Source organism: Phodopus roborovskii, unplaced genomic scaffold (assembly GCF_943737965.1).
Source record: "Phodopus roborovskii unplaced genomic scaffold, PHOROB, whole genome shotgun sequence".
In the NCBI taxonomy this organism is placed as follows: Eukaryota; Metazoa; Chordata; class Mammalia; order Rodentia; family Cricetidae; genus Phodopus; species Phodopus roborovskii.
This window is the reverse complement of record NW_026125493.1, coordinates 60,292-82,292: the sequence shown is the minus strand read 5'-3', so window position 1 is coordinate 82,292 and position 22,001 is coordinate 60,292. Positions and strand designations below refer to the sequence as shown.

Genomic DNA, 22,001 nt, shown 5'->3' with positions numbered 1-22,001 from the left:
GGTGGTGTGAATTATAGGCTGGTGAGGCTTTGATCTAGGTCTAAAATCCATATATGAGTGAGTACATACCATGTTTCCCTTTTTGTGACTGGGTCACCTCATTCAGGATGGTTTCTTCAAGATACCATTTTTTATTTCTGCAGAGTAGTATTCCATTGTGTAGATGTGCCACATCTTCATTATCCATTCTTCAACTGAGGGACATTTAGGTTGATTCCAGGTTCTTGCTATTACAAATAGTGCTGCTATGAACATAGTTGAACAGATGTCTTTGTTGCATGGATGTGGATCATTTGGCTATATGCCTAAAAGGGGGATTGCCAGGTACTATGATAAACTAATTCCCATTTTCCTGAGGATCCGCCATACTGATCTCCAAAATGGCTGTATGAGTTTGCACTCCCACCAGCAGTGGAGGAGTGTTCCCCTTTCTCCACATCCTCTCCAACATGAGTCATCATTGGTGTTTCTAATTTTAGCCATTCTGGCAGGAGAAAGATGGTATCTCAAATTTGTTTTGATTTGCATTTCCCTGATAGCTAAGGATGTGGAGCATTTTCTTAAGTGTCTTTCAGCCTTTTTGATTTCCTCTAATGAGAATTGTTTCTTCAGTTCTGTACCCCATTTTTAATAGGGTTATTTGGTGTTTTGTTGACTAGTTTCTTGAGTTCTTTGTAAATTTTGGAGATCAGCCCTTTGTCGGATATAGAATTGGTGAACATCTTTTCCCAGTCTGTGGGCTGCTGTCTTGTCCACTGTGTCCTTTGCCTTACAGAAGCTTCTAAGTTTGAAGAGGTCCCATTTATTAATTGTTTCTCTCAGTGTCTGTGCCCCTGGAGTTATGTTCCAGAAGTGGTCTCCTATACCAATTTGTTCAAGAGTACCTCCTACTTTCTCTTCTAAGAGGTTCAATGTGGCTGGATTGATGTTGAGGTCTTTGATCCGTTTGGACTTGAGTTTTGTGCATGGCAACAGACATGGGTCTATCTGCAGTCTTCTACACACCCTCATCCAATTGTGCCAGCACCATTTGTTGAAGATTCTGTTAGCCTGTGTCTTTTTATAGGTGAGTTAAGACCATTAATGTTGAGGGTGAGTAAGGACCATTGATTGTTGATGCTTTTTTGTTTTAGGTTTGTTGTTGGCAGTGGTATTGTGAATATATTAGTTCTGCTTTACCCTTGGTTTCTGGTGTAGTTGGATTATCAGTTGCCTACATTTTTGTGGGCGTAGTTACCTTCCTTGGGTTGGAGTTTTCCTTCCAATACTTTCTGTAGGGCTGGATTTGTAGATACATATTGGGAAAATCTGGTTTTGTCATTAAATATCTTGTTCTCTCCACCTATATTGATTGAGAGTTTTGCTGGATATAGTAGCCTAGGCTGGCATCCGTGTTCTCTTAATACTTTTAGATCATCTATCCAGGACCTTCTGGCCTTGAGGGTTTCCATGGAGAAGTCAGGTGTAATTTTGATAGGTCTGCCTTTATATGTTACCTGTCCTTTTTCCTTCGCTGCTCTTAATATTCTTTCTTTATTCTGTATGCTAGGTGTTTTGATTATTATATGTCGAGGGGTCTTTTTCTTTGGTCCAGCCTATTTGGGGTTCGGTATGCTTCTTGTACTTTCATGGGCATGTCCTTCTTCAGATTTGGAAAGTTTTCCTCGATGATTTTGTTGAATATGTTTTCAGCACCTTTGAGCTGGGCTTCCTCACCTTCGTCTATGCCTATTATTCTTAGGTGTGGCCTTTTCATGGTGTCCCACATTTCCTGGATGTTTTGTGTTAAGGATTTGTTGGATTTATGATTTTCTTTGGTCGATGAATCTATTTCTTCTAGTTTATCTTCTGCGCCTGAGATTCTCTCTTCCATCTCTTGAATTCTATTGGTTATGCTTGTGTCCGTGGTTGCCGATTTTTTGCCCAGCTTTTCAATTTCCAGCATTCCTTCTGTTTGTGTTTCCTTTATTTTCTCAATTTCAGTTTTCAAGTCTTGAACTGTTTCCTTCACCTGCTTAATTGTTTTTGTTTTTGTTTTTTTGTTTTTTTTGTTTTTGTTTTTGTTTTTGTTTTTGTTTTTTGTTTTTTTTTTTTTTTTTTTTTTTTTTTTTTTTGGTTTTCTGTACTTTCTTTGCTTTCCTTAAGGAATTTGTTAATTTCTTCTACTTTTTGTTTGTTTTTTCCTCCACTTCTTTAAGGGATTTTCTCACATCTTCTTTGAGGGCCTCTATCATTTTTATAATTTTTAAGTCATTCCCTTCTGCTTCCTCTGCTTTGTTGTTGTATTCCGTTCTAGTTGGTGTAGATTCCCTAGATTTTGGTGGTGTCATGCTTGTGTCTTTCTGTTGTTAAGTGTTTTCTTGTATTGCCGTCTTCCCATAGCTTCTTCCAGTAGGTGTTGGTGGGGTCCCCCCCCTCTCTATGGTACTTCCCCGGTGGGCTTTGTGGGTCAGAGATTCAATATCTGTAGTTCTGGGTGGTCCAAGCTCTATAGGAGGTCTCTCCGCAGACAGGGACCCAGGCATGGGGTCAGGGCTGAGGATCCAGCAGAAGATGCCTCTAGCCAATGGCTCTAGCCAATGACTAGCAAAAGAGGACAAAGACTGAGCTGTAACTTAGGAAGTTTTTGCAGGATAGTCAGATCTCACTGGAAACTGGAACTCTCCAGCTGAGGCCTCTTTCTTTAGCAGAGGCCCTGCTTTGGGGGTCAGGGATCTTGCCCGAATATAGCTATTGTTAGCTGAGTCTGGGAAACTCTGTTGCGCTCTGGGAAGTCTCTATGATGGAAAAAAATGCATGTGAAAGGCTGGAAGGTCCAGGGTCTATGGATCTGTACCAAAGAGCAAGGAGATCTGTGTTCTCAGCCAAATGCTACCATTTGCTATGTGGCCATGGAAGCACACCAACAATTCTCAGGTAAGAGAGACTGCGTTCCTCAAAAGATTCTTAGCAATATCTGGAGACATTTGGGGATGCCATGCCTTAAAGAGGGTACTCTCACCTAGTGGGTAGAGATCCAGGATGCTGCTAATCATCTTGCCTGCAGCAGAGAGGAAAACTCACAGAGCAAATTTCTCCAAACCCAAATGCCAGCAGTCCTGCGCTGAGAAACCCTGTCCTTGTGGCTCCTTACTTTCTTCACCTCCTAAGTCTGCTGTGACCCTCTGATAGAACCGTTATAATGATCAAATCGAGCAATGTCATGTCTATGGAGATTTGGCAGATATAGAAAGTCAATTAAATTTATGTCGATTTAATCTTTTCTAATTTAAGAAAGAATCCACTAGGTACAAAGAGTTCTTAACATTTAAAATCAGTGTAAAGTTAATTTTTATATAGTAAGTGTATTTTAAGTACTAAATTAGTGGTAAGCTAAGGTTCAATATTTTAAATACTTAATATTTTAAATGCCCATGTTTATGATCGTTATCAATCCTGTTGTTTCTATTCATCAATCATCATATTTAAAGAAATTTCAAGTTTTATATTTAAAGAAATTTCAAATTTTAGACATATTGCAGTTTTTCAGGCAATTTTAAACAATTCTCCATCTATAAAATTCTATAATCTTTTTTTCAAAGTATGTAAAGGAATTTTAAGAACACTCCCCTGCTCTCCCCTCTCAAAAAAAGGAAAGAAAAGAAAAACTATACTGTGCTAGTGTAACTAGGGTAGTTGATAGTCTGTCACTGTGCCTAATACCTGAGAGAGGAAACTTGATAAAGGAGAGATTTGTTTGGGCTCAGGGCGTCATCATTTTCACTCCATGGTCACCTGGCTATGTTGCTGTGGCAAAGTAGACACCTCATGGTAGAAAGGCGTAGTGGAAGAAAGCAGCTGTTGTTGTGACAGGAAGTAGAGGGAAACTGAGAGGAAGAGGGCAGGGACAGGAAAGGTGTGTCCTGCAGATAGGAGTATGAGTACATACCTTTGTATCTTCAGGTAGCTCCTTCCTCCAGTGGAACCCAACTACTAATAGCAGTTTCATTGACAAGTTATGCATCTTTGTGATCTAGTTACCTTTCAGCAGCAACACTAAATCAAACTTCAAAACCTGCACCTTTGGTGAAGGCAGGCACATGACACTTCCTCCCCAACCTATAGCAGTGTCTAAGATCCATATTTGATATGTAATTCTTCTTGCTGATTTTCTTGTTTTTCAGCAATTCATCATAGCTTTGAGGAAGGAAGGAAGGAAGGAAGGAAGGAAAAGTATTTTTTAGAGTGCCCTGAAATCAAGAACACCCTACCACTTTTCATTGTGTGTGTGTGTGTGTGTGTGTGCGCGCGCGCGCGCGCGTGCGTGCGTGTATTACATTTACATTCTGAATTTTATATTAGAGGACTTTCATGTAAGTTTAAGACCGACTGACCAACCTAATAGATTTCAATCTTAGAGATCAGAGATTGAATTGACTTGACTTTCTATAGCTCAGCCCTAAATTTGTATATAAATGAAAAAGTTTAAAATATTGAAATTTTTACTTAGCCAGTAGATAAATACTCAGTTTTGTCCATGAAAGTACTTAACTCAAAATATTAGATGTAAATGGAGTTTCGAGGTTAAAATTAAAATTTGATTGTATTATCATATATTTCTTCTGTCATGAGGAGAGTAGACCTTCTTAAATGTTAATATAAATATTATTGCAATAATATCTCTGAAGTAGCACTCTGACACCAATGAGAATAGAAGAGAGGAGATGTATTCACCAGTGGACTCAACCTAGGACCTATATCTCCCGAAAGGCTTCAGTCGAAATCCAGTTTGCATTTACATTTTATGTCATAAAACCACAAAGTGGGGCAATCAATCAAGTGGAACGTTTTCCAGAAGCAAAGTATATACAGCAATTAGCCTGGGGCCTTTTGTTCTTTAAATACATATGGCAGATATAAGCGTTTGTGGCCAAGTTGCTAAGGGTAACAACTGTTTTGGGTTTGGGTTTTATTTTTTTTTTTCAAATGTTTCTCCAGGTCGCTCCGTTCCAGGTAACAAGTGAAATCATGCTTGGCAACATGTAGTACATGAGAGACTTTAAGTAAATCACTGAAAAAGCCAATAAATAAGTATCTAATCATTGCTCTTTTCTAACTTATTCTACATAAATATTACTAATATTGTATATATGTATGCTAAGCTACTGTGCTAAGAGCTGTGGAGACACGGTTTTTAAAACTGGCTTATCTTCAGTAGCTGGAAACCCAGTTATGATTATCATAGTCAAAGACATGGGAAGCTAACAAGCAAGGCAAAGTAGTAAATGGCAATTTCAAAAGACAGGTGTGCACAGCATAAGAGTTTACAGAGGGAAAAGGCATTACATTAAAATGTCAAGGTCAGGACCCACAAACCAGGATCTGCCAGAGCATACAGTTATTTGGGCAGACAGGAAGTGTGCCTTCATATGGGAGGTGTGCTGTAATGACTCACCAGGTTTATGTATTCAATCAAAACTACTCACCTCAGGAGACTAGGGACAGAAAAAGAAATGAAAAGGAAGATATTCAGGTCCCAATAAATTGGTGTGCCAAAAAAACCTCAGAAGACTTGGATTAAGTTGGATTGGAAAAGCAGGCATTAGAGGAGTAATAGAAGAGGAAATAAGACAACCATTTTGAAAACATATGAGCTTTATGCTTTCAAAATAGCCAAGGTTTTATAGCACAGACCACAAAGAACTATGTATCCATTGTGGTGATGATGCTTTGTTTGTAGGTAAGTTGTTTATTTTGAAATTAAGAAGTGAAATGTGATTCTCCTCCCATGATTCAAAGCCCATGATGCTATAGAATAGCAAATTACTAGATGATAAATGAGAAAGAAAGGGGTAAAAGCTATGGATTAATGAAAAAAAAATCAGTTTTCTAAATAACACAAAGTTCCAGAATAAAAAGGATAACCCTTTTCTGTAAGTTGTCACCCAAATTGGCAGCTGTTTGGCAGACAAAACATTTTTTTAAAAGGTCTTCTGAAGCTCTAAGTGGGATTGGCTAGCCGCTGCCTTGGCAATGACTAACCCTACTTGGCTGAAAAATTCTCCAGGCCCTTTCCTTAGTGATTACAGGTAAGCTTTCCTGCTTTGTGACAAGCAAATGACCCTAAGGAAAGGTGCCCAATATGGACTTACTTTGCCCTGAGTGCTATGTATGTTAATCAGCTTTTTACCAATCATGGTGAACAACCTGAAATGGCCAACTAATAAATATAAAAGGTTGATCTAGGCTTACAGTCCATTGATTGGATCCATGACTGTGGGCCTATTGTACTATATCACACTCAGATGGGGTCAGTAACCTCTTCAAGGACACATCCCCAGTAACCTGAAGGCCTCCCACTGGATGACACCTCTTATGATTCCCACAGTCTCCCAAAGGCTGTTGTTCCACAGAACAGGTCTTTGACACATGGGTCATGTAAGCTCTGAACTGTAGTGCAGGGTAATTGCTGGCTTTTTTATTTATTTGTTGTTGTTGTTTGGTTTTTTTCTGAGGGGGATGTTTTTGTTGTTGTTGTTCAAATGAACCATATTCTAAGATCCAGAGAAATTAGCTCCATCTTATACTGATACCTATGCACAAGCCCGGTTTGCAATCCCCTAAGTAGAGTTCATTGATGACAGGATAGTATAGTAGATTCTACTTTGCTTTCTGTTGATGTGACAGAAATCACTTTGGGGAAGACAGTGTTTATTTTAGCCTACAAATTATGGTCCATCATTGAGGAAGGCCAAGGCAGGAACTCAAGGCAAGAGCTTGAAGGAGGAACCAACAGAGAGACACTATTTAATGACTTGTTCTCAGGTTCATGTTAAACTAGCTTTCTTGTTCAACCAGTCTCACCTGCCTAGGGATCACACCACACACAGTGGGCTAGGCCTTCTTATACCAATTAGCAATCAAGAAAACACCCCCACAGACATGCCCATAAGCAAACCTGATGTAGGCAGTTAGCTCTTCAACTGAGGTTTTCTCTTTTCAGGGTGTCAAGATGACAACCAAGTATAGCCATCACAATAAGTACTCACACTTTAAAGCTTTAAACCCCAATTCCATCATTTATGAAATATTGAACCCCAAAGTGATTGAAGTTTTGTAGGCTTTCAACTTGATTTTTCAATAATCTGTACACTCATACCATAAACATTCTACTTTCATGTGCCTGTGAGTATTAAAAGATTCCTTTTATATGATGTTTATGACTAGAACCAAATGGAGAGCAATCACAGGAGTGAAAATACAGATTGCTCTGTCTGGAGTTGTTTCACTCTGGTGTCATTAGGGGGACATATGAGAGCCAAGCATTAAATGTGGTAGTCTCATCCCTTCACCATGAAAAAACTTCTAGGTGGCGACCACTGCTGAGATGTTGGATCACTGTACAAACCAACTAGCCATCTTTATCATTTCAGGTATTATGTTCTCTGCTACAAGTCGAGTGAAGAACCCCAGTGAGCCCAGACACATGCGCTACCATTTTGGAAAAGGCTGGCCTTGATAATTGGGCTCTTGGAAAAACAAAAGTAATGTTTTCATGTAATTTTCATGGAGAAATGATTAGTGGATTTATAAGAGTTGTAATATCTTACTATTATTGAAACTAATATGATTTTTGTTAGAGAATATGTAAAATTGGGCATGAAACTTATAATGCATAAAGACTTCCTTCATGAAGATAAAACATTTTTGATCTTTATAAAACCTAGGACCACTTGCCTAAGGATGACACCACCCACAGTGAGCTATGTCTTCTTATATCAATTAGCAATCAAGAAAATGCTCCACAAACATGCTCATAGGCAAAGTTGATGCAGGCAGAATGAGAAAAAATTTATTTCAAAGATTTATCCAAAAGAAAAACCCTAATGACACTGGTAAAAACCCTAATGGTGCCTCAAATGGTATTGTCAACAAGCATATATTTTTCTATAGGATGGACCAGGGTCTCACTGTAAATCCCTCACTGGCCTGAAACTCTTTTTATAGTCCAGGCTGGGCTTAAACTCACAGAGCCACACCTGCTACTATCTCCAGTGATGAGATTAAAGGCAGGTACTGCCAGTCATTATTTTATCTACTTTATCACTTCCAAACAGTCAGAGAGGTAGCATAAGATCAGAATTGGGATTCTTGTTCTTCTCTTCTTTTTTAAATTCTCACTTGGTTTCTATTATAAACTTGAAATTTAACTAAAGTAAAATATTTAACATCATTATGAGACCCACTGTATGTTTGAGTAGTGGTACATATATTATAATTTTGGGGAGCTTGGGGAATCTTCTTTAACCACTTAGAGAACAATTTCTTAAAACATCTTGAATATGGAAACCAGACAAGCTGCTGTTTGGAGAAAGGATACATTGAACCTAGCATGTCCTTAGAGACTCTTGAGATGGGTAAGTCCCAGTGCATTCTAAATGTGTCTTGGAGGTATACCAGATATACCCCAAGACAGGATGGGAAAAGAACAAAGCTAAAGAAATACTCACAGATTGACCATTCAAGTATAGCTACTGTCAACTACCTCAAAAGGACCAGAACAAAATGCCCTTCTTTACAAAGAAATTTGAGTATTGTGTCTTGGGCATAGGAGGAAGGAAGAGAATTTCATGATGTTCAGAGGATGTTTTATCCAGGCAACAATTTTAGGGACTTTTTTGATCATCTGTCTTATACTCAGTAACACTTTTTATATATTTGATAAAGGAGAAATCAAGGTGCTCAGAGGATATATGTTTTATTCAGGCTATTTTCTTTAAAGATGCTCACAAAGATGAACTCTGTTAGGCTAAAACTTCTTCATTTATGGTCGGAAGTGCATGTGTAGCTTCAAATGGAGTTTTTAACTTGTGAAAAGGCCTTTTGCCTGCCAGTTCTGCATGATATTTAAGTAGCATTTTAAAGCTATTCATATTTTTCCACTTCACCTTTCCAGTTCATTAACATGGATAAAAGTGTTTAATATAAGAACATTACTAACACTATGCAAAAAAATTATGACCTTTTTAAACACATTGAATTTTAAATGAATTGTCAACAACAGAATGAACTAAATATATTAATATCCAGAATCCTGTAGAAATTAAAATTGAATTCAATCAAAATCCATAATACCAAACTGTTTACCTGTGGTGCCAGGTTTCCATGTTCAATGGCATGCTGAGAGAGTTCTACAGTTCAATTACTAGATCTTATGACTTAGCTATAACATTTGATTTTTAACTAGTTTTCTTGATGGGCTCAATGAACTCTCTGAAGTAATGTATGTTGATTAATTTATCCAAATAAATAAATAAATAAATAAATTCCCTAAAGGGAAAGAGTAAAGCTAAAAATCTTAGATGTGAAGAATGCCTTTGATCTTGAGGCTCCTGCCTTGTCCAAGTTCATGTCAACTTTAGAATGATCTGAAGTGGTTAGTTGATTCTGATGGGACCCTAGCTGCCTCACTTTCCCCATTGGCAAAGCCATATTCATATTTATATCTCCAGTCCCCTGCCATATTCATATTTATATCTCCAGCAGATAAAGAAATGCAATGTTTCAAGAATCATTTTGTGAGTGAACATTTGATGAATGAACTACCCTTTTATTTAGAGATAGAGTTGTATGATTTTTAAATTTGGAAAACAGTGTTGTCTTTAAAATGTCTTAAGCATAAAATGAGCTTAACCAAGAATGTATGATGCTGAATATTTGTCAGAAAGAGCTCAGACTCCCTCTTTCTTATTATCAGATAAAAAGAACCACAGAGTTGCCCAAGTCTTCCTTTTGCTTTCTTCTCAAAGACAAATTTTGTTTAAGCAGCAAAATCTGACTGACAGACAAGCCAAGGAAGCAAGTATGTCTTCCAGCCCCTAAGAGGTTCAACAAACAGTCTGTTCTTCAGGCATGGCACATAGCCCCTTTACATCTGTGTGCCAAGATCTTACTGTACTTTATTTTCATTCTTTTAAGGTGTTCCTTAAATATTATCATGTGGAACAGTTGAATCTAATGAGAAAGGAAGCCATTGACAAGCTTATTTTGATTCAAGCTGGTGTCAGAGCATTCTTGGGTTCAAGAAGATACCAAAAGCTACAGCAAAAGAGGAAAGACAGTGCTGTAGTAATACAGTCAGGTAATTACCAAGGTCACCTTGCAGTATAAAAAGCATAATGAGATATGTATATAGGTCATAAATTGAATTTTCTAGCACTTCCTGTGAACAGATCTGCAATTTTGTACAACTTTTGTGTTTATCTTAATACTACCTTAAATTAGATTGTTACAATGATTGACACTTTTAATATTTGTGTAAATGTTTTGTTTTAAATTAAATAATTGGAAGTTTTAAGTTTCATGTCAGGATTAATGAAATACAATTGACCAATACTGCTTGATGTGGCTAACAACTAGATTAATAATGGTATCAAGAATCATATTACAATACCATAACTCATTAGGCAATAAAATTTTCCCTACTCTATTCCAAAGGTTACAATTGTCATAATTTTTGACAATTTAATTAAATTTTATTTTTGTTAAAGGGCATCTATTCCTCTATATTAGCTCTGCGGAAGTGATATATAGGACCATACTTAATAATTTTTTATTAAAATATATTGATAGACTATGGATTTTGCTGGTGTTTTTTCCTTTACAAGCATTAATAAGATTTGCAACGGTATTTTTTAAAAAATTGACCAAATAACTATAACGAAAAAAATGTACTTTACTTTCACTCTGAAATTTTACTTCTGATATATTTTGTTTCAGGTGCTAGCCTAGGCTCACTAAATCAATTTTTAGCTCACTGACATACATGGCCACATTCCAAAGAACATTCATATGATGAACATTATAGACAACTTCCCAAAGACCCATGTCCTTTTCCCAGTTCCATCAGTCAAATTCCAAACAGTTAACTTCCCCTCAAGACACGAAAGTGCTTTAGAACCTCATCTTCAACTCTGAGCTCCATAAAGCTCTGATTTAAAAGATTTTCATAACTCACTGTCAGTTAAACATCACCAAGTGTTTGGTGCAGCCAACTAGCCTGATTTGTACCTGAGAGAGGGAATGAGGATTGAGAAAAAAAAAAACAGACTAGAAGAATACTGGGATCCACCCTAAGTTTATTATTCAAAGTTCTTATATACTCCAACCAAAAGGGGAGAAGGCAAAAGGACTTCCTTACCAATGATACAAGGAATAAACAGACACAATTATTTCCTTACTTCTCAAAACATCTAGTAACCATACCCTTAATCAAACTTCTTGTTATCTGGCCTTGAGGATTAAGACATCTAATAAGCACACCTTAGATAAAGTTGTCTGTTATCTATGGAAGACATCCAGTGACCACACCTTAGGCCAAACATCTTTCAATAGCCATACCTTAGACCTTTAGGTCTTAGGCCTTTAATCTTGAAAGAGCAAGGCTAGGTTTGAACTCTTTTACCTTAAGTCAATATGGAATGGAGCCCCAACAACCTGGTCCGAAGTGAGACTGTTTACAGTTATTAGTTCATTCCAAATTGTCGGAATGGTCTACTGTTGTGAAGAAGTGGTCCTGAGTTTTGCTTTGAGAAGCTATCCTGACAAGTGAATGTTCCTGGATATATAGTTACTCCATGTTCTTTTTCTAAAATAAAGGGAAACTTTGGGAACAGAATTCTAAAATATATATGACTCCCAGGATAATTGGTGAAAATGTCTGAACTTTACATGTAGACAATGAGGGCCTTCTCTGTGAAGAGCTGAACATAACAAAAAGAAGGTAATGTCAAGCAAAGGAGCATGCTGTAATCCATGCTCTCAGTGTCTGCCATTGTAGTCCCATGGTGATTGCATTGCTGTAGTTTATATCTAAAATTATGTTAATGATCCCCATTTGAAAAAAAAATACTGATCTATTAGGCAGCTTTACTTTTGATTTTTTTCTGTGACAATGATGGTCAAAACTACTAGTTTGCATTCGTTTAATGTACTTTTATTTCTTGTGCCAATTACTACTTTGTTCCTTATGTGTTTCAGCTGCAAGAAGACATCTCATGAGAAAACAGGGGAAAGAAACTGCTAAAGTAAAAAACACAGCAGTAAGGAAAAATTCAGGCTAATAATCAGGAATTTGACTACAGGAAAAACTTCGAAACTAAAAGGTACAATGATGTTCTTTCTGACACATTTTGCCACCAAGATGTTCCAAGGTCATTGAGTCATGTTTTCATCTTTGTTTTTCCTGTCTGATACTGATATATCAAATACCAGAGGCACTCAACCACCTTGTCTACTGGGGAGTTCGCGAACATCTTATACCCATGGTCACACTTTGATTCCCAGAGGGCTCCCCCACCTCTTGCAGTTCTACTCAAAGTTCCAGGTGTCCCTTGATAATGATTCTCTAGCTGCCCATAATAACATCTCCATCCCCATCTCAATGTCCCAAGCCCTCCCATTTATTCCAATGGCCATATCAGCCAATATGTCATCAGTCCTAATTGTAATCACCAGCAGCCCTTTTTGCATTCCCTGGGCCTTTCTATGCATATTTCAAAGTGCTTACAGAATCACAGGAATTCCTTTATTCAGTAGATTCCATATTAAGTAGTGGGATACAGAGATGAAAGAAAGAAATTCCTCATCCTCATGACTCACAGCATAATGAAAAAGAATATGACCAATAAATTTCTAGTAAAATTGGCTGGCTCTGCTAAAATATATATATATAAAAGAAAAGTATGGTGAAGCATTTAACCTGGTGTAATTGAAACCTTGAGTTCAATCCTCAGTATCACACAAAAAGGAAAACTGCCATTTGGCTATGCAAAGAGCATGGAGGATATAAAGTGTAGAGAATTCTGTCTTCATTGCTACAGATTAATGAAGATAAAATAGTTTGGGTCCAAATGGTAAAAGGAATTGATGAAAATATGAGTAAATAGTTCTCTAGAGATGTAAAGATCACTTCACACTCAGCCTTTATCTTCAACACAGAATTAGCCATGTAAAGGGAGAAAATAATAGGATGTCAGATCGTGAGTATTTATTTCTACAGTAAAATGCCCTTTTATGACTGCGGTGTTCATATGTGGGCTTCATACTGCTTGAAAAGGAAGAAAATGGTGTGCAGAAGACTTTACATCTCTGTCTTCAAATGCAGGGGAGAGCATTGTGTATAAAAAAATCATGGGTGGACCGAGAACACTGATTTAACTTTAGTTTTGCATGGTATTTTCTGTGATCACTGAGATTTGTGCTTACTAAAGATCAGTCCACAAGCCTGGGGATCACTCTGACTACCTGCTCCAAAACAGGGTGTATTTTCTATAACTTACTATATGTGCTCTTTGTTGTAAAGGTTATATTTGGAAATAATCAAACTTTTATAACATTCAACATTTTTTTCCATTCTTTGAGAATTTCATAGATGTATGCAATGTATTTTGATCATATCAATCACCTGTTTCCCTCCAATTCCTCTGAGAGACAGCAGGCAACCTCACTTCCTGCCACACTCCCTTCACAAACTGCACATCCTCTTTACATAGCTCACTGACTCCAATCAATGTCTTTATGTGCATGGATGCAGGGCATGCACTACCAAACAGGTGCCACTCCCCTGGAAAAAAAACAAAAAACAAAAAAACAACTCTCTCCATCCCAGCAGCTTCAACTGCCAAAGTTTCCCAGCTAGGGATGGGGCTTCATGTGCCTCTCCCCACCTATGCTGAAGTTTTGACTGGCTTGATCATGTGTAGAATTTTGGTACCTGAATGAATAGAAATATAGCCCTTCCCATGCTAGCCTGTTTCTCATTCCAAGTTGAAACTGGTTTTCTTATTCAAATAGCAACCCCAGAGAACAATTCATGAAGCACTTTATTAATGAGACTTCATTTGTGTTTATTTATTTTTTGCTTCATTTGCCTGTCTCACCATACAATATTGTGCATCACTACTAACAAAAGTAATATGCTCTCATTTAGCATGACCTTATGTCCAGATATGTGTTTTGCACAGGGAATCTTTTATGACAAAACAGACAGAAACGGCATCGTCTACTAATGAATCCAACATTTCCGCTCCCAACAACAAAGAGAGCTCATCTGCAGGAAGGACAGCTCCCTGTAGAGCTGAGGGGAAAGCCACCAATGTTGTTGAGAGTAACAACAGAAGACATCAGACTCAGAAGAAAATAAGCAATGTGTACGGGGGAGACCTGTGTGTTGTAGGGGACCCTAGTGCAGAAGCAAGCCCAAGGCAGAAGTATGTGCAAGACCTGGAAGAAAGCAGGAAGACCAGGAAAGAGGAAAAGGGGGATACTGTGATCCAAACTTACTGTCAGTGGTACACAGAGGGGAGGAACTTTGAAGGATCAACAGCAACATGTCTAGAAGGGAGAGAGACATGGGGAAAGCCAAGCTGCCCAGGACTGTGGCTAACTGAGGAGATTTACCTGAGAAAAACTTTGGATCCTAGTCTTAGCCAAAGGTCAGTCTATCAAAATGCAGACAGCAAAGAAAAAGAAAGAAGACATCTGTGGTTACCCAGAATGCATCACTATGCAACCTGGAGAGAGACTGTCACCTGAATGGCTTCCTCGGAGAAAAAAGACACTGGACCAGTGGAGCAGGCCCAGGAGGAAGACAAGGCTGCCCTGTTCATTCAGAACAAATACCGGGAATCCAAGCAAAAGCAACAGTTAGGGGAAGACAGGCTGTCACCACCCTTGAAGAACCAAAAGATTATTTCGTCACCCACAGAAGTAGCGAGAAATGTTCACAGTGTTTATTCCTGTCCTACAAAGCATGAGGGGACCCATCCTATCAAGGTGACAAATGACAGAGACTCAAAGGTGGCTTCAAAAAAAGAAGCCTGTGATTTGGCAATGTTTTCTAGACAGGTATGCATTTAAATTTATACTGATAAAAGTCTCTAGGAACTACCCAGTAACTGTTTAAACAAATAGTAAATAACTGAGGAAGTATTTTATCTGTAGTTATGAGACATTTTTAGTAAAATATATTGGTGGCTGCACTATTTAAGTAACCATGTGCTTTTATGCCCATTGATTGTGATAGAATAATGAATGAAATTATGATAACAGCCATGTGTTGTAAGATATCAGATGTTGGTTTATATCATTTACTGAGGTGTTGCCACTGGATAGTAGAAAAATTCATGTATCTGTGAGGGGTTTGTTGTTGTTGTTGTTGTTATCACTAAAAATGTGGGTTCTTTTTTTAAGATTTTTAAAAATTGAAAGCATAGGCTTTCTCCCTTCCCCAAATTTCAGTTTGTTTGGCATAATTAGCTATTAAAACCTGGTAGGAAGCTTAGTAGGGCCTCTGTTGGATGAACATGAAAGTCTCATAACAATAAGCAATTCTGGCTGAGAATGTGCCAGGGAGAGATTGCAGGACTAGCAAATGCCTATTCCTGTTTGCTCTTTCTAGGTACCTGGCCTTAAGAAAATGTCTGTCTGTGTCAACATTTTTACTTCATCCTAGGGAGAGTGACAGATATTAACTAGATGACCTCTGAAATACAAAAATTACCAGCGTAGTCAGTGGTCTGATACCACTGAAGAAATGCTGTACAGAAATTTGGTACAGAAGAAATTCTGTAGGAGGATAATGGATATCCCTGACCCCTAAACTAAGTTTTGTTCCCTGTGGGAGCTGCACCCTGAGAGAGCATTACACCTGCCCTGGATCTCTACCTTGAGGTTGGGCTCAACCATCTTTGCCCTTTAGCAATCAGTAGAGATCTGTGCTACTGATTAATTTTTCTAGCCCCTTCCTCTTCTATTTTTAAAAACCATTTTGTGAAGATACTTATTTCTGGTTTGAGAATATTTTCATTTTTTAATTTTATTTATGTATTTATTTTACATCCCAACTGAAGTTTCCTCTCCCTCCTCTCCTCCCATTCCTTCCTCCCACCTCCATTCCACAGCCCACCCCCCACCTGAATTCCTCCTCTTCTGTTTCTGTTCAGAAAGGGCAGCAGACTCTCCCTGGGTTTCAACAAAACAAGGTATATGAAGTTGCAGAAAGACTAAGCACCTCCCCTTGTGGTAAGGTTGGGCAAGGCAATCTAGTATGAGGAATAGGTTCCCAAGAGCCCATCAAAGTGCCAGGGACAGCTCCTATCTGTAACCTATAAGCCAGGTTAGTTGTTTCTGTGGGTTTTCATGTGATGTCCTTGATCCCTATGGCTCCTACAAGCCTCCCTCCCTTTCTTCAGCAGGATTCCCTGAGCTTGGGCTAATGTTTGGCTGTTGGTCTCTGCATCTGTTTCCATCAGGCACTGGATGAAGGCTCTTTGATGACAAATGGAGTAGTCACCAATATGATCACAGGAGAGGGCCAGCTTAGGCTACCTATCCATTATTATTAGGAGTCTTAGCAAGGGTCATTCTTGTAGATTCATGGAAGTTTCCCTAACATCAGATTTCTACCTGACCCTGTAATGGCCCTTCCCCTTTCCAGTCATCTCAGTATTCTCCACCTGCACTGATGACCTAAACCAATCTCTCAAGTTCCCATGCCCACCCAACCCCAGTCCACCCTGGATATCTCCTCTGTTTCCCCTTCCCAGGGAAATCCATGAGTCCCCCCCCCCTTGGGATCTCCTTGTTACCTAGCCTCTCTAGGTCTGTGGATTGTAGCATGGTTTTATTTTTAAGCTCCTGGAAAAGTGAGTTTTATGTGCATGCAATCTTTCTTTTCTTTGGTACACACATTTTCTCACCAAAGACCAAATCAGGTATTAGAAACCAAAGATGATGTGCACCTGGGACAGATGAAGAAAGGTAGAAATACTGGATAGCGCACTTCTAGATACAGAAAACCATGAGCCCTACACTCACCCTAGCAGGAGATCCAGATCTTAGGGAATGGAATGCAGAGAGGTACAGTGTGGAAATGAGGGGATGAAGCAAAGGAAGAAGAGTCCCAAGCCTCGAGTCAGCCAAGAAGACTGAGAGGAAATGGGAAGCCTTAACACAACCAAAGGCCAGTAGGGTCCTTAGAAATTTACCACAGCAACAAGGTAAGTGCAGAAGTCAGATCTGAGGAACCCTAGGAAGACAGATGGAGAGATGTTGAATGTAGGATTGCGAGTTTGCAACTTTTGATGAAAACATAACATGGACAAGAAGCCCAGAGTAGAAAGCTGTGTAAAGTCAGGACTTTATTAAACATGGGAACAAGAGTCCTGGTAACTCTGGGAGAAGAACTTGAGAGCCCCATGGAGTCTGGTAAGGAACTGTATGTTCCATGTGCCTGTGGAGCCCTGGGATTCTTGTCTCTGGTTTAATCTTCTATATGGCCTTCTTTTCAGATATCAAAGTTATCTGAAGAATATTTCATTCTGCAGAAAAACTTGAATGAAATGATTTTGTCACAGCAACTGAAGCCACTTTATCTCGGTATCTATCACCATAAACCAATCAATAGATGTGTGCCTACTCATCGGTACCTCTCAGGTAAAGATCAGTAATGATAGAGCTACCTACAGGGAAGGGAATTGCAGACTCTGTGTCTGTTTCTCACCCGGGTTCCGTGGTAGACCTGACGTGATTGATGTTCTGCATCACAGAACAATTAAAGCCTTTTTTCATTCTATTTCTTATAAACAGACACATGTTCTTTCAGAATGTTCTACTTCCTACTGTCTCTGATTCCACTCTCAGGGAGGAGGGGTCTTCATTATTGTCTCCCTTTTATACAACTTAACCTTAACCTGGCCTATGATGTCAGCAGAAAACAAGAGGTAGCTCAAAGAAGGGAGCTAGGGTGTTAGATTAATAAGAAAAAGCAAACATGAAATTTTCTATTTCAAGATTGTGTCTGCAAGAGTGTGGAGTTACATTTTCTTTTCTTTTTCATTGTGTTTATTGATTGTTCATGGTATTGTGCTGTATAAGAATGTATTCATGCAAGTATATGTTGCATACTGAGCTTATTTTCCCCTATAATTTTACCCTCCCTTTTCCCATCCTGTTAGTCTCCCCCTAGATGGCTTCATTTCTACTTTAATGTCATATGTATACACATGATTTCCTATACCTGTCCAAAGCATGGGAACCACAAATAAGAGAAATCATATATACATGTCTTTCTGGGACTGACTTAAATCACTTAACATGGTAATTTCCACCCACATCCATTTTCCTGAAAATGCTACATCTTCATATTTTTATGGCTGAAAATAATTGCACTGACTGCCTATGTTATGTTGTCTGCATCCATCTCTCTTCTGTTGAGCACCTCAGTTGGTTCAGTAACTTAGCTGTTTTGACAAATATTGATATAAGGTGTCTCTGATATGATGACTTGGGGCCTTTTGGGTAAATACCCAGGAGTGGTCTATCTGGACCACATGGTAGTTCTATTTTTAGATTTTTGAGAACACCCCATACTGATTTCTGCAGACAGTGGCTGCACTGGTTTTCATTCCCATTAGTAGTCCATAAGAGTTCTATTGTATCCACATCATCATCAGCATCATCCTAAATCACACTCTACCCCATCTCTGGAATTATTGGATCCCAGTTCTTTAAGGATGTGCAAAAGGCTCTTCTGTATCTCTAAAGGATCAGGCAGAGTTCATAGTCACAAGCCATTTGTTCATGAGTTATTATCAGGACACCCATGGCCCTGCTGTCCTCTACCATCTCCACAGTGGAGGCAGTATATCCTGCAAGCAGGATCAGAAAACCAGAAATGTGGTCTCACCCACGTCCCAGAAGTATCTCTGTGGCATATCCTGTGCTAGGGTGGGGTGAGGTTAGGGAATAGAGGGCTTCAGGTAGGGTAGGAGAATGGGAGATGTGGGGATGCTACTAAAAGCCTCAGGAGCCCTACTCAACGTTAGGGACCTGCTGACTCTTCAGGATTCTTCTGAGAACATCTTTTATTTCCCTTCACTTTCAAGCCCTTTGATCTCTTGACCCCATTTCTGTAATATGTAGCTCTCAGCAAAAAATAGGTAGTCACCTTACCTCGTGTAGCTTCTTTTGTTTTCCTTACCAAAATCTCTGAAGAAAACATAGTTGTTTGCCTGCCCTGGAAGAAAGTGACAGTATCTTCAAGTTCCTGTCAATCATCATGCCATATTTTTTGTTTTGAAGTTTAGCAAACACAGCTGTGCACTGAGCTGCCCTTGAGTGTTGCTACACTCCAGCTCCCTGGCTTTGACCAGAGCATCTTACAGTGGCAAGAAGAATAAAATCCCACAAGAGCCTATTAGGTTCACTTCTGCCCAGAGGGACTAGATAGGTAAGCAGTAACTATAGGTAGCCTCTAGGTGTCATATGCTGCTGAAGGTGCAAGTGATGTGGGGACTTGCAAAGCCAGGCAAAGGCCAGCAGTTTATACTGCCATCCACTGCACAAAAGGAAAGGTAGAAATGGGAGAGAGTCCTGGAGATGAATGTAGGTTGTTGATGTGCTGCCCATCCTTCTGCTTTGTTCTTCTTGGGAAGGTTGGGATGGCCTGAAAGCAGAGGCCACATGTCTTCACTTTATTCTTCAACATGTCATTGTCGCTTTATGAGCTTGCATGTACCAGGAAGAACACTGTAACTCAATAGCACTTCTTGAAGCCACCTGACGCTTTTGGTCCTTGAATGTGCAGATAACATAAGTTCTACTCTACCTCTTTGACATCCATCACACTCAGTAGTGCCTAGGAGAGAGCCCAAATCAGCAAGAGATCAGTGTCTGTGATGACTTGACAGGTCAGAGCCCAAGAGTAAAGTGTAAAGTTGGGAGATTCCTTTAAGCCATCAGAGCTACATGAGAGAAAATGGCCTCTCTACATCATTGCAAGGCAAGGAAGGTGCTCACATTTCACCTTACCTCCAATTTATATATGGTTCCAGTTAACAAAAGGGGATAGTATTAATATACTCACTTCAGATTTTAAGATAATTGAAAGCAACTAAGTTGAGCAGGATTTGTTGAAAATAATGCAAGAAAGCAGTGGTGAATGGTCCAATGAATACAGTTCTTGTACTGCAAGTGTGAGCACCAGGGTCTGGACCCCAGGATAAAAGAGCCTGGTGAGCGTGGCAGCCTGCTTGTAATACCAGCACTCACAAAGTAGAGACAGGATGTATAGAATGGCTAGCTAAACTGGCCAAACTGCCAGCTCCGGCTCATCAAGGAACCATACCTCAATAAATACGGAATGAGACACCCATCATCAGCTTTTGGTCCCCACATATGATCACACATACGTATACATTCTACACACATTCTTTTAAAAGTATTAGGAAACAGAAATGAGTACTAAGAGGTAGGAATTTAGTCCAGTTTAGCAAAAAAGGAAGTTATGTATTGTGTATCTGAATTATTGCAATGGTGAAAATGTCATTTTGTCCTATAAAAATAACTTCATTTTTTAAGACAATTCATTTTGTCTGGTATGAATAGAATTTGATAGCATGGAGAGAACCGTGGATGGTTAGCAAGAATAGCTAAAGAACATTTTTCTATCTATACTCATTGGTAAATCGCAGAGGATCGGGGTGCTTGATTGCATGAAAAAAGAAGTGAGTCAAGGGTTCTGACATGATCAGCTGGCCACTGCCATGATGAGAAGGACTCTGTAAAGAACAACAGTATGGTGTGACTTTGGAGCATGCTTCGTAGATGAATCATAGTTCATGAGCACAGATGGTCACATAGTTCCTGAATCCAGAAGTAAACAGGGTGGGTGCAGGAGTTAGGGAAACAGTGGGCAAGGGGAAAGGTGGGGAACTATGGTGGAAAAGGGTGCTTACTTCACTGCAGATCAAAGGCAGGAGAGAGGAAGAGACCTGCAACCCAGTAGCCCCCTCAAGGGAGAACCACAGTTACCTACCTCTTCCAAGTAGGCTGGGGCTTTACGGTGAAATTTTTAAGAACAAGAAGGGAAGAAAGAAGAAGCGAGAGAGCCTCAGATATAGACAAGGCAGGCAAAGGAACCAACTAAAAGGAGCAGCTGGAGAAACTGAGCACAACCAGGGAGCCTAGAACCTCGTAGACATGGGAAAGAGGACACTGTGCAGGGCATTGCACATAGCTCAGGGAGCAAAGAAGTATAGGAACCTGTGGGACTTCCCACTTAGTGGCAACTGCTTCCCTAAATTCCCCAGGTGCTGTTTGAGTATTAGAAAAGACATGGATGGAGAGAGGGCACAGATGTCACTGGGCTGTTTCAGAGAGATTTCTTCCTAGCATTTGTTAGTGTCATCTTCATTCTTATATTTTGGTTTTGGTTTTTGAGACAGAGACTCACTCTATAGCCCAGACCAACACAGAACTCATTGTGTAGCCCAGACTAGCCCAGAACTCACTATGCAGCTTGGGATGGTCTTGAACTTGTAGCATCCCTCCTCCTGCCTAAGCCTCCTGATTACTGGAATTACAGGTATAAGGCACCATACTAAGCTCATGTTTTCGTATGCTTTAAATATCTGGAGTTTTTTTTTTTCAGAAATAAAAATTTTCCCAGAAAGCTTATAACATTCATTGTGAAGTTTAATTGAGAATGCTTTAATTAGCAATTTGGGCCAGGTGTTGTTTGAGCACTGTGAACTCCCTAAAACTGAACCTGGGTCAGTTTTATCTTATGCTAGGCAGATCCCATCCTAAATTTTAGATGCTAATTTCCCTAATAGATCGGCATGTGTTTATCATGTGCCCACATTTAAACCCATAAGTCCACCTATCCATTTCTTATCCTTTCTATTCTGGTGTCTCTCCCCCAGTTATCTTTACACATCTTATTGACATCACAGGCTTCCCAAATGTGTTTGGGTACATATGGCAGGAACGGATTATCTGGACCACAGTCTACATTTACTTACCCCAAAGCCTTTCCCACTGTGTTTACACACTGTATGCCCATTTATTCATTGCACAGCAGACATCCAATAACTGTTTATTAATTAGCTAGAACATTGTTTCATTTCCTCTAAACACGATAAGCATAACAAAGCATAGTGCTCAGAGGAATAAGGCTT

General features: G+C 39.2%; 1 protein-coding gene across 1 annotated transcript in view; it reads left to right on the top strand.

The window, feature by feature from the left end:
- Positions 1 to 22,001, top strand: part of LOC127215879 (myosin-IIIa-like) — a gene marked incomplete at its 5' end in the record, with an annotated part of 72,261 nt that overhangs the window by 26,899 nt on the left and 23,361 nt on the right. The window contains 9 exon segments of the mRNA XM_051176352.1: positions 7,413 to 7,444; positions 7,447 to 7,523; positions 9,958 to 10,120; positions 12,019 to 12,086; positions 12,088 to 12,143; positions 14,004 to 14,509; positions 14,512 to 14,591; positions 14,593 to 14,886; positions 17,331 to 17,475. Of these exon segments, the coding sequence (XP_051032309.1) occupies positions 7,413 to 7,444; positions 7,447 to 7,523; positions 9,958 to 10,120; positions 12,019 to 12,086; positions 12,088 to 12,143; positions 14,004 to 14,509; positions 14,512 to 14,591; positions 14,593 to 14,886; positions 17,331 to 17,475 (1,421 nt within the window).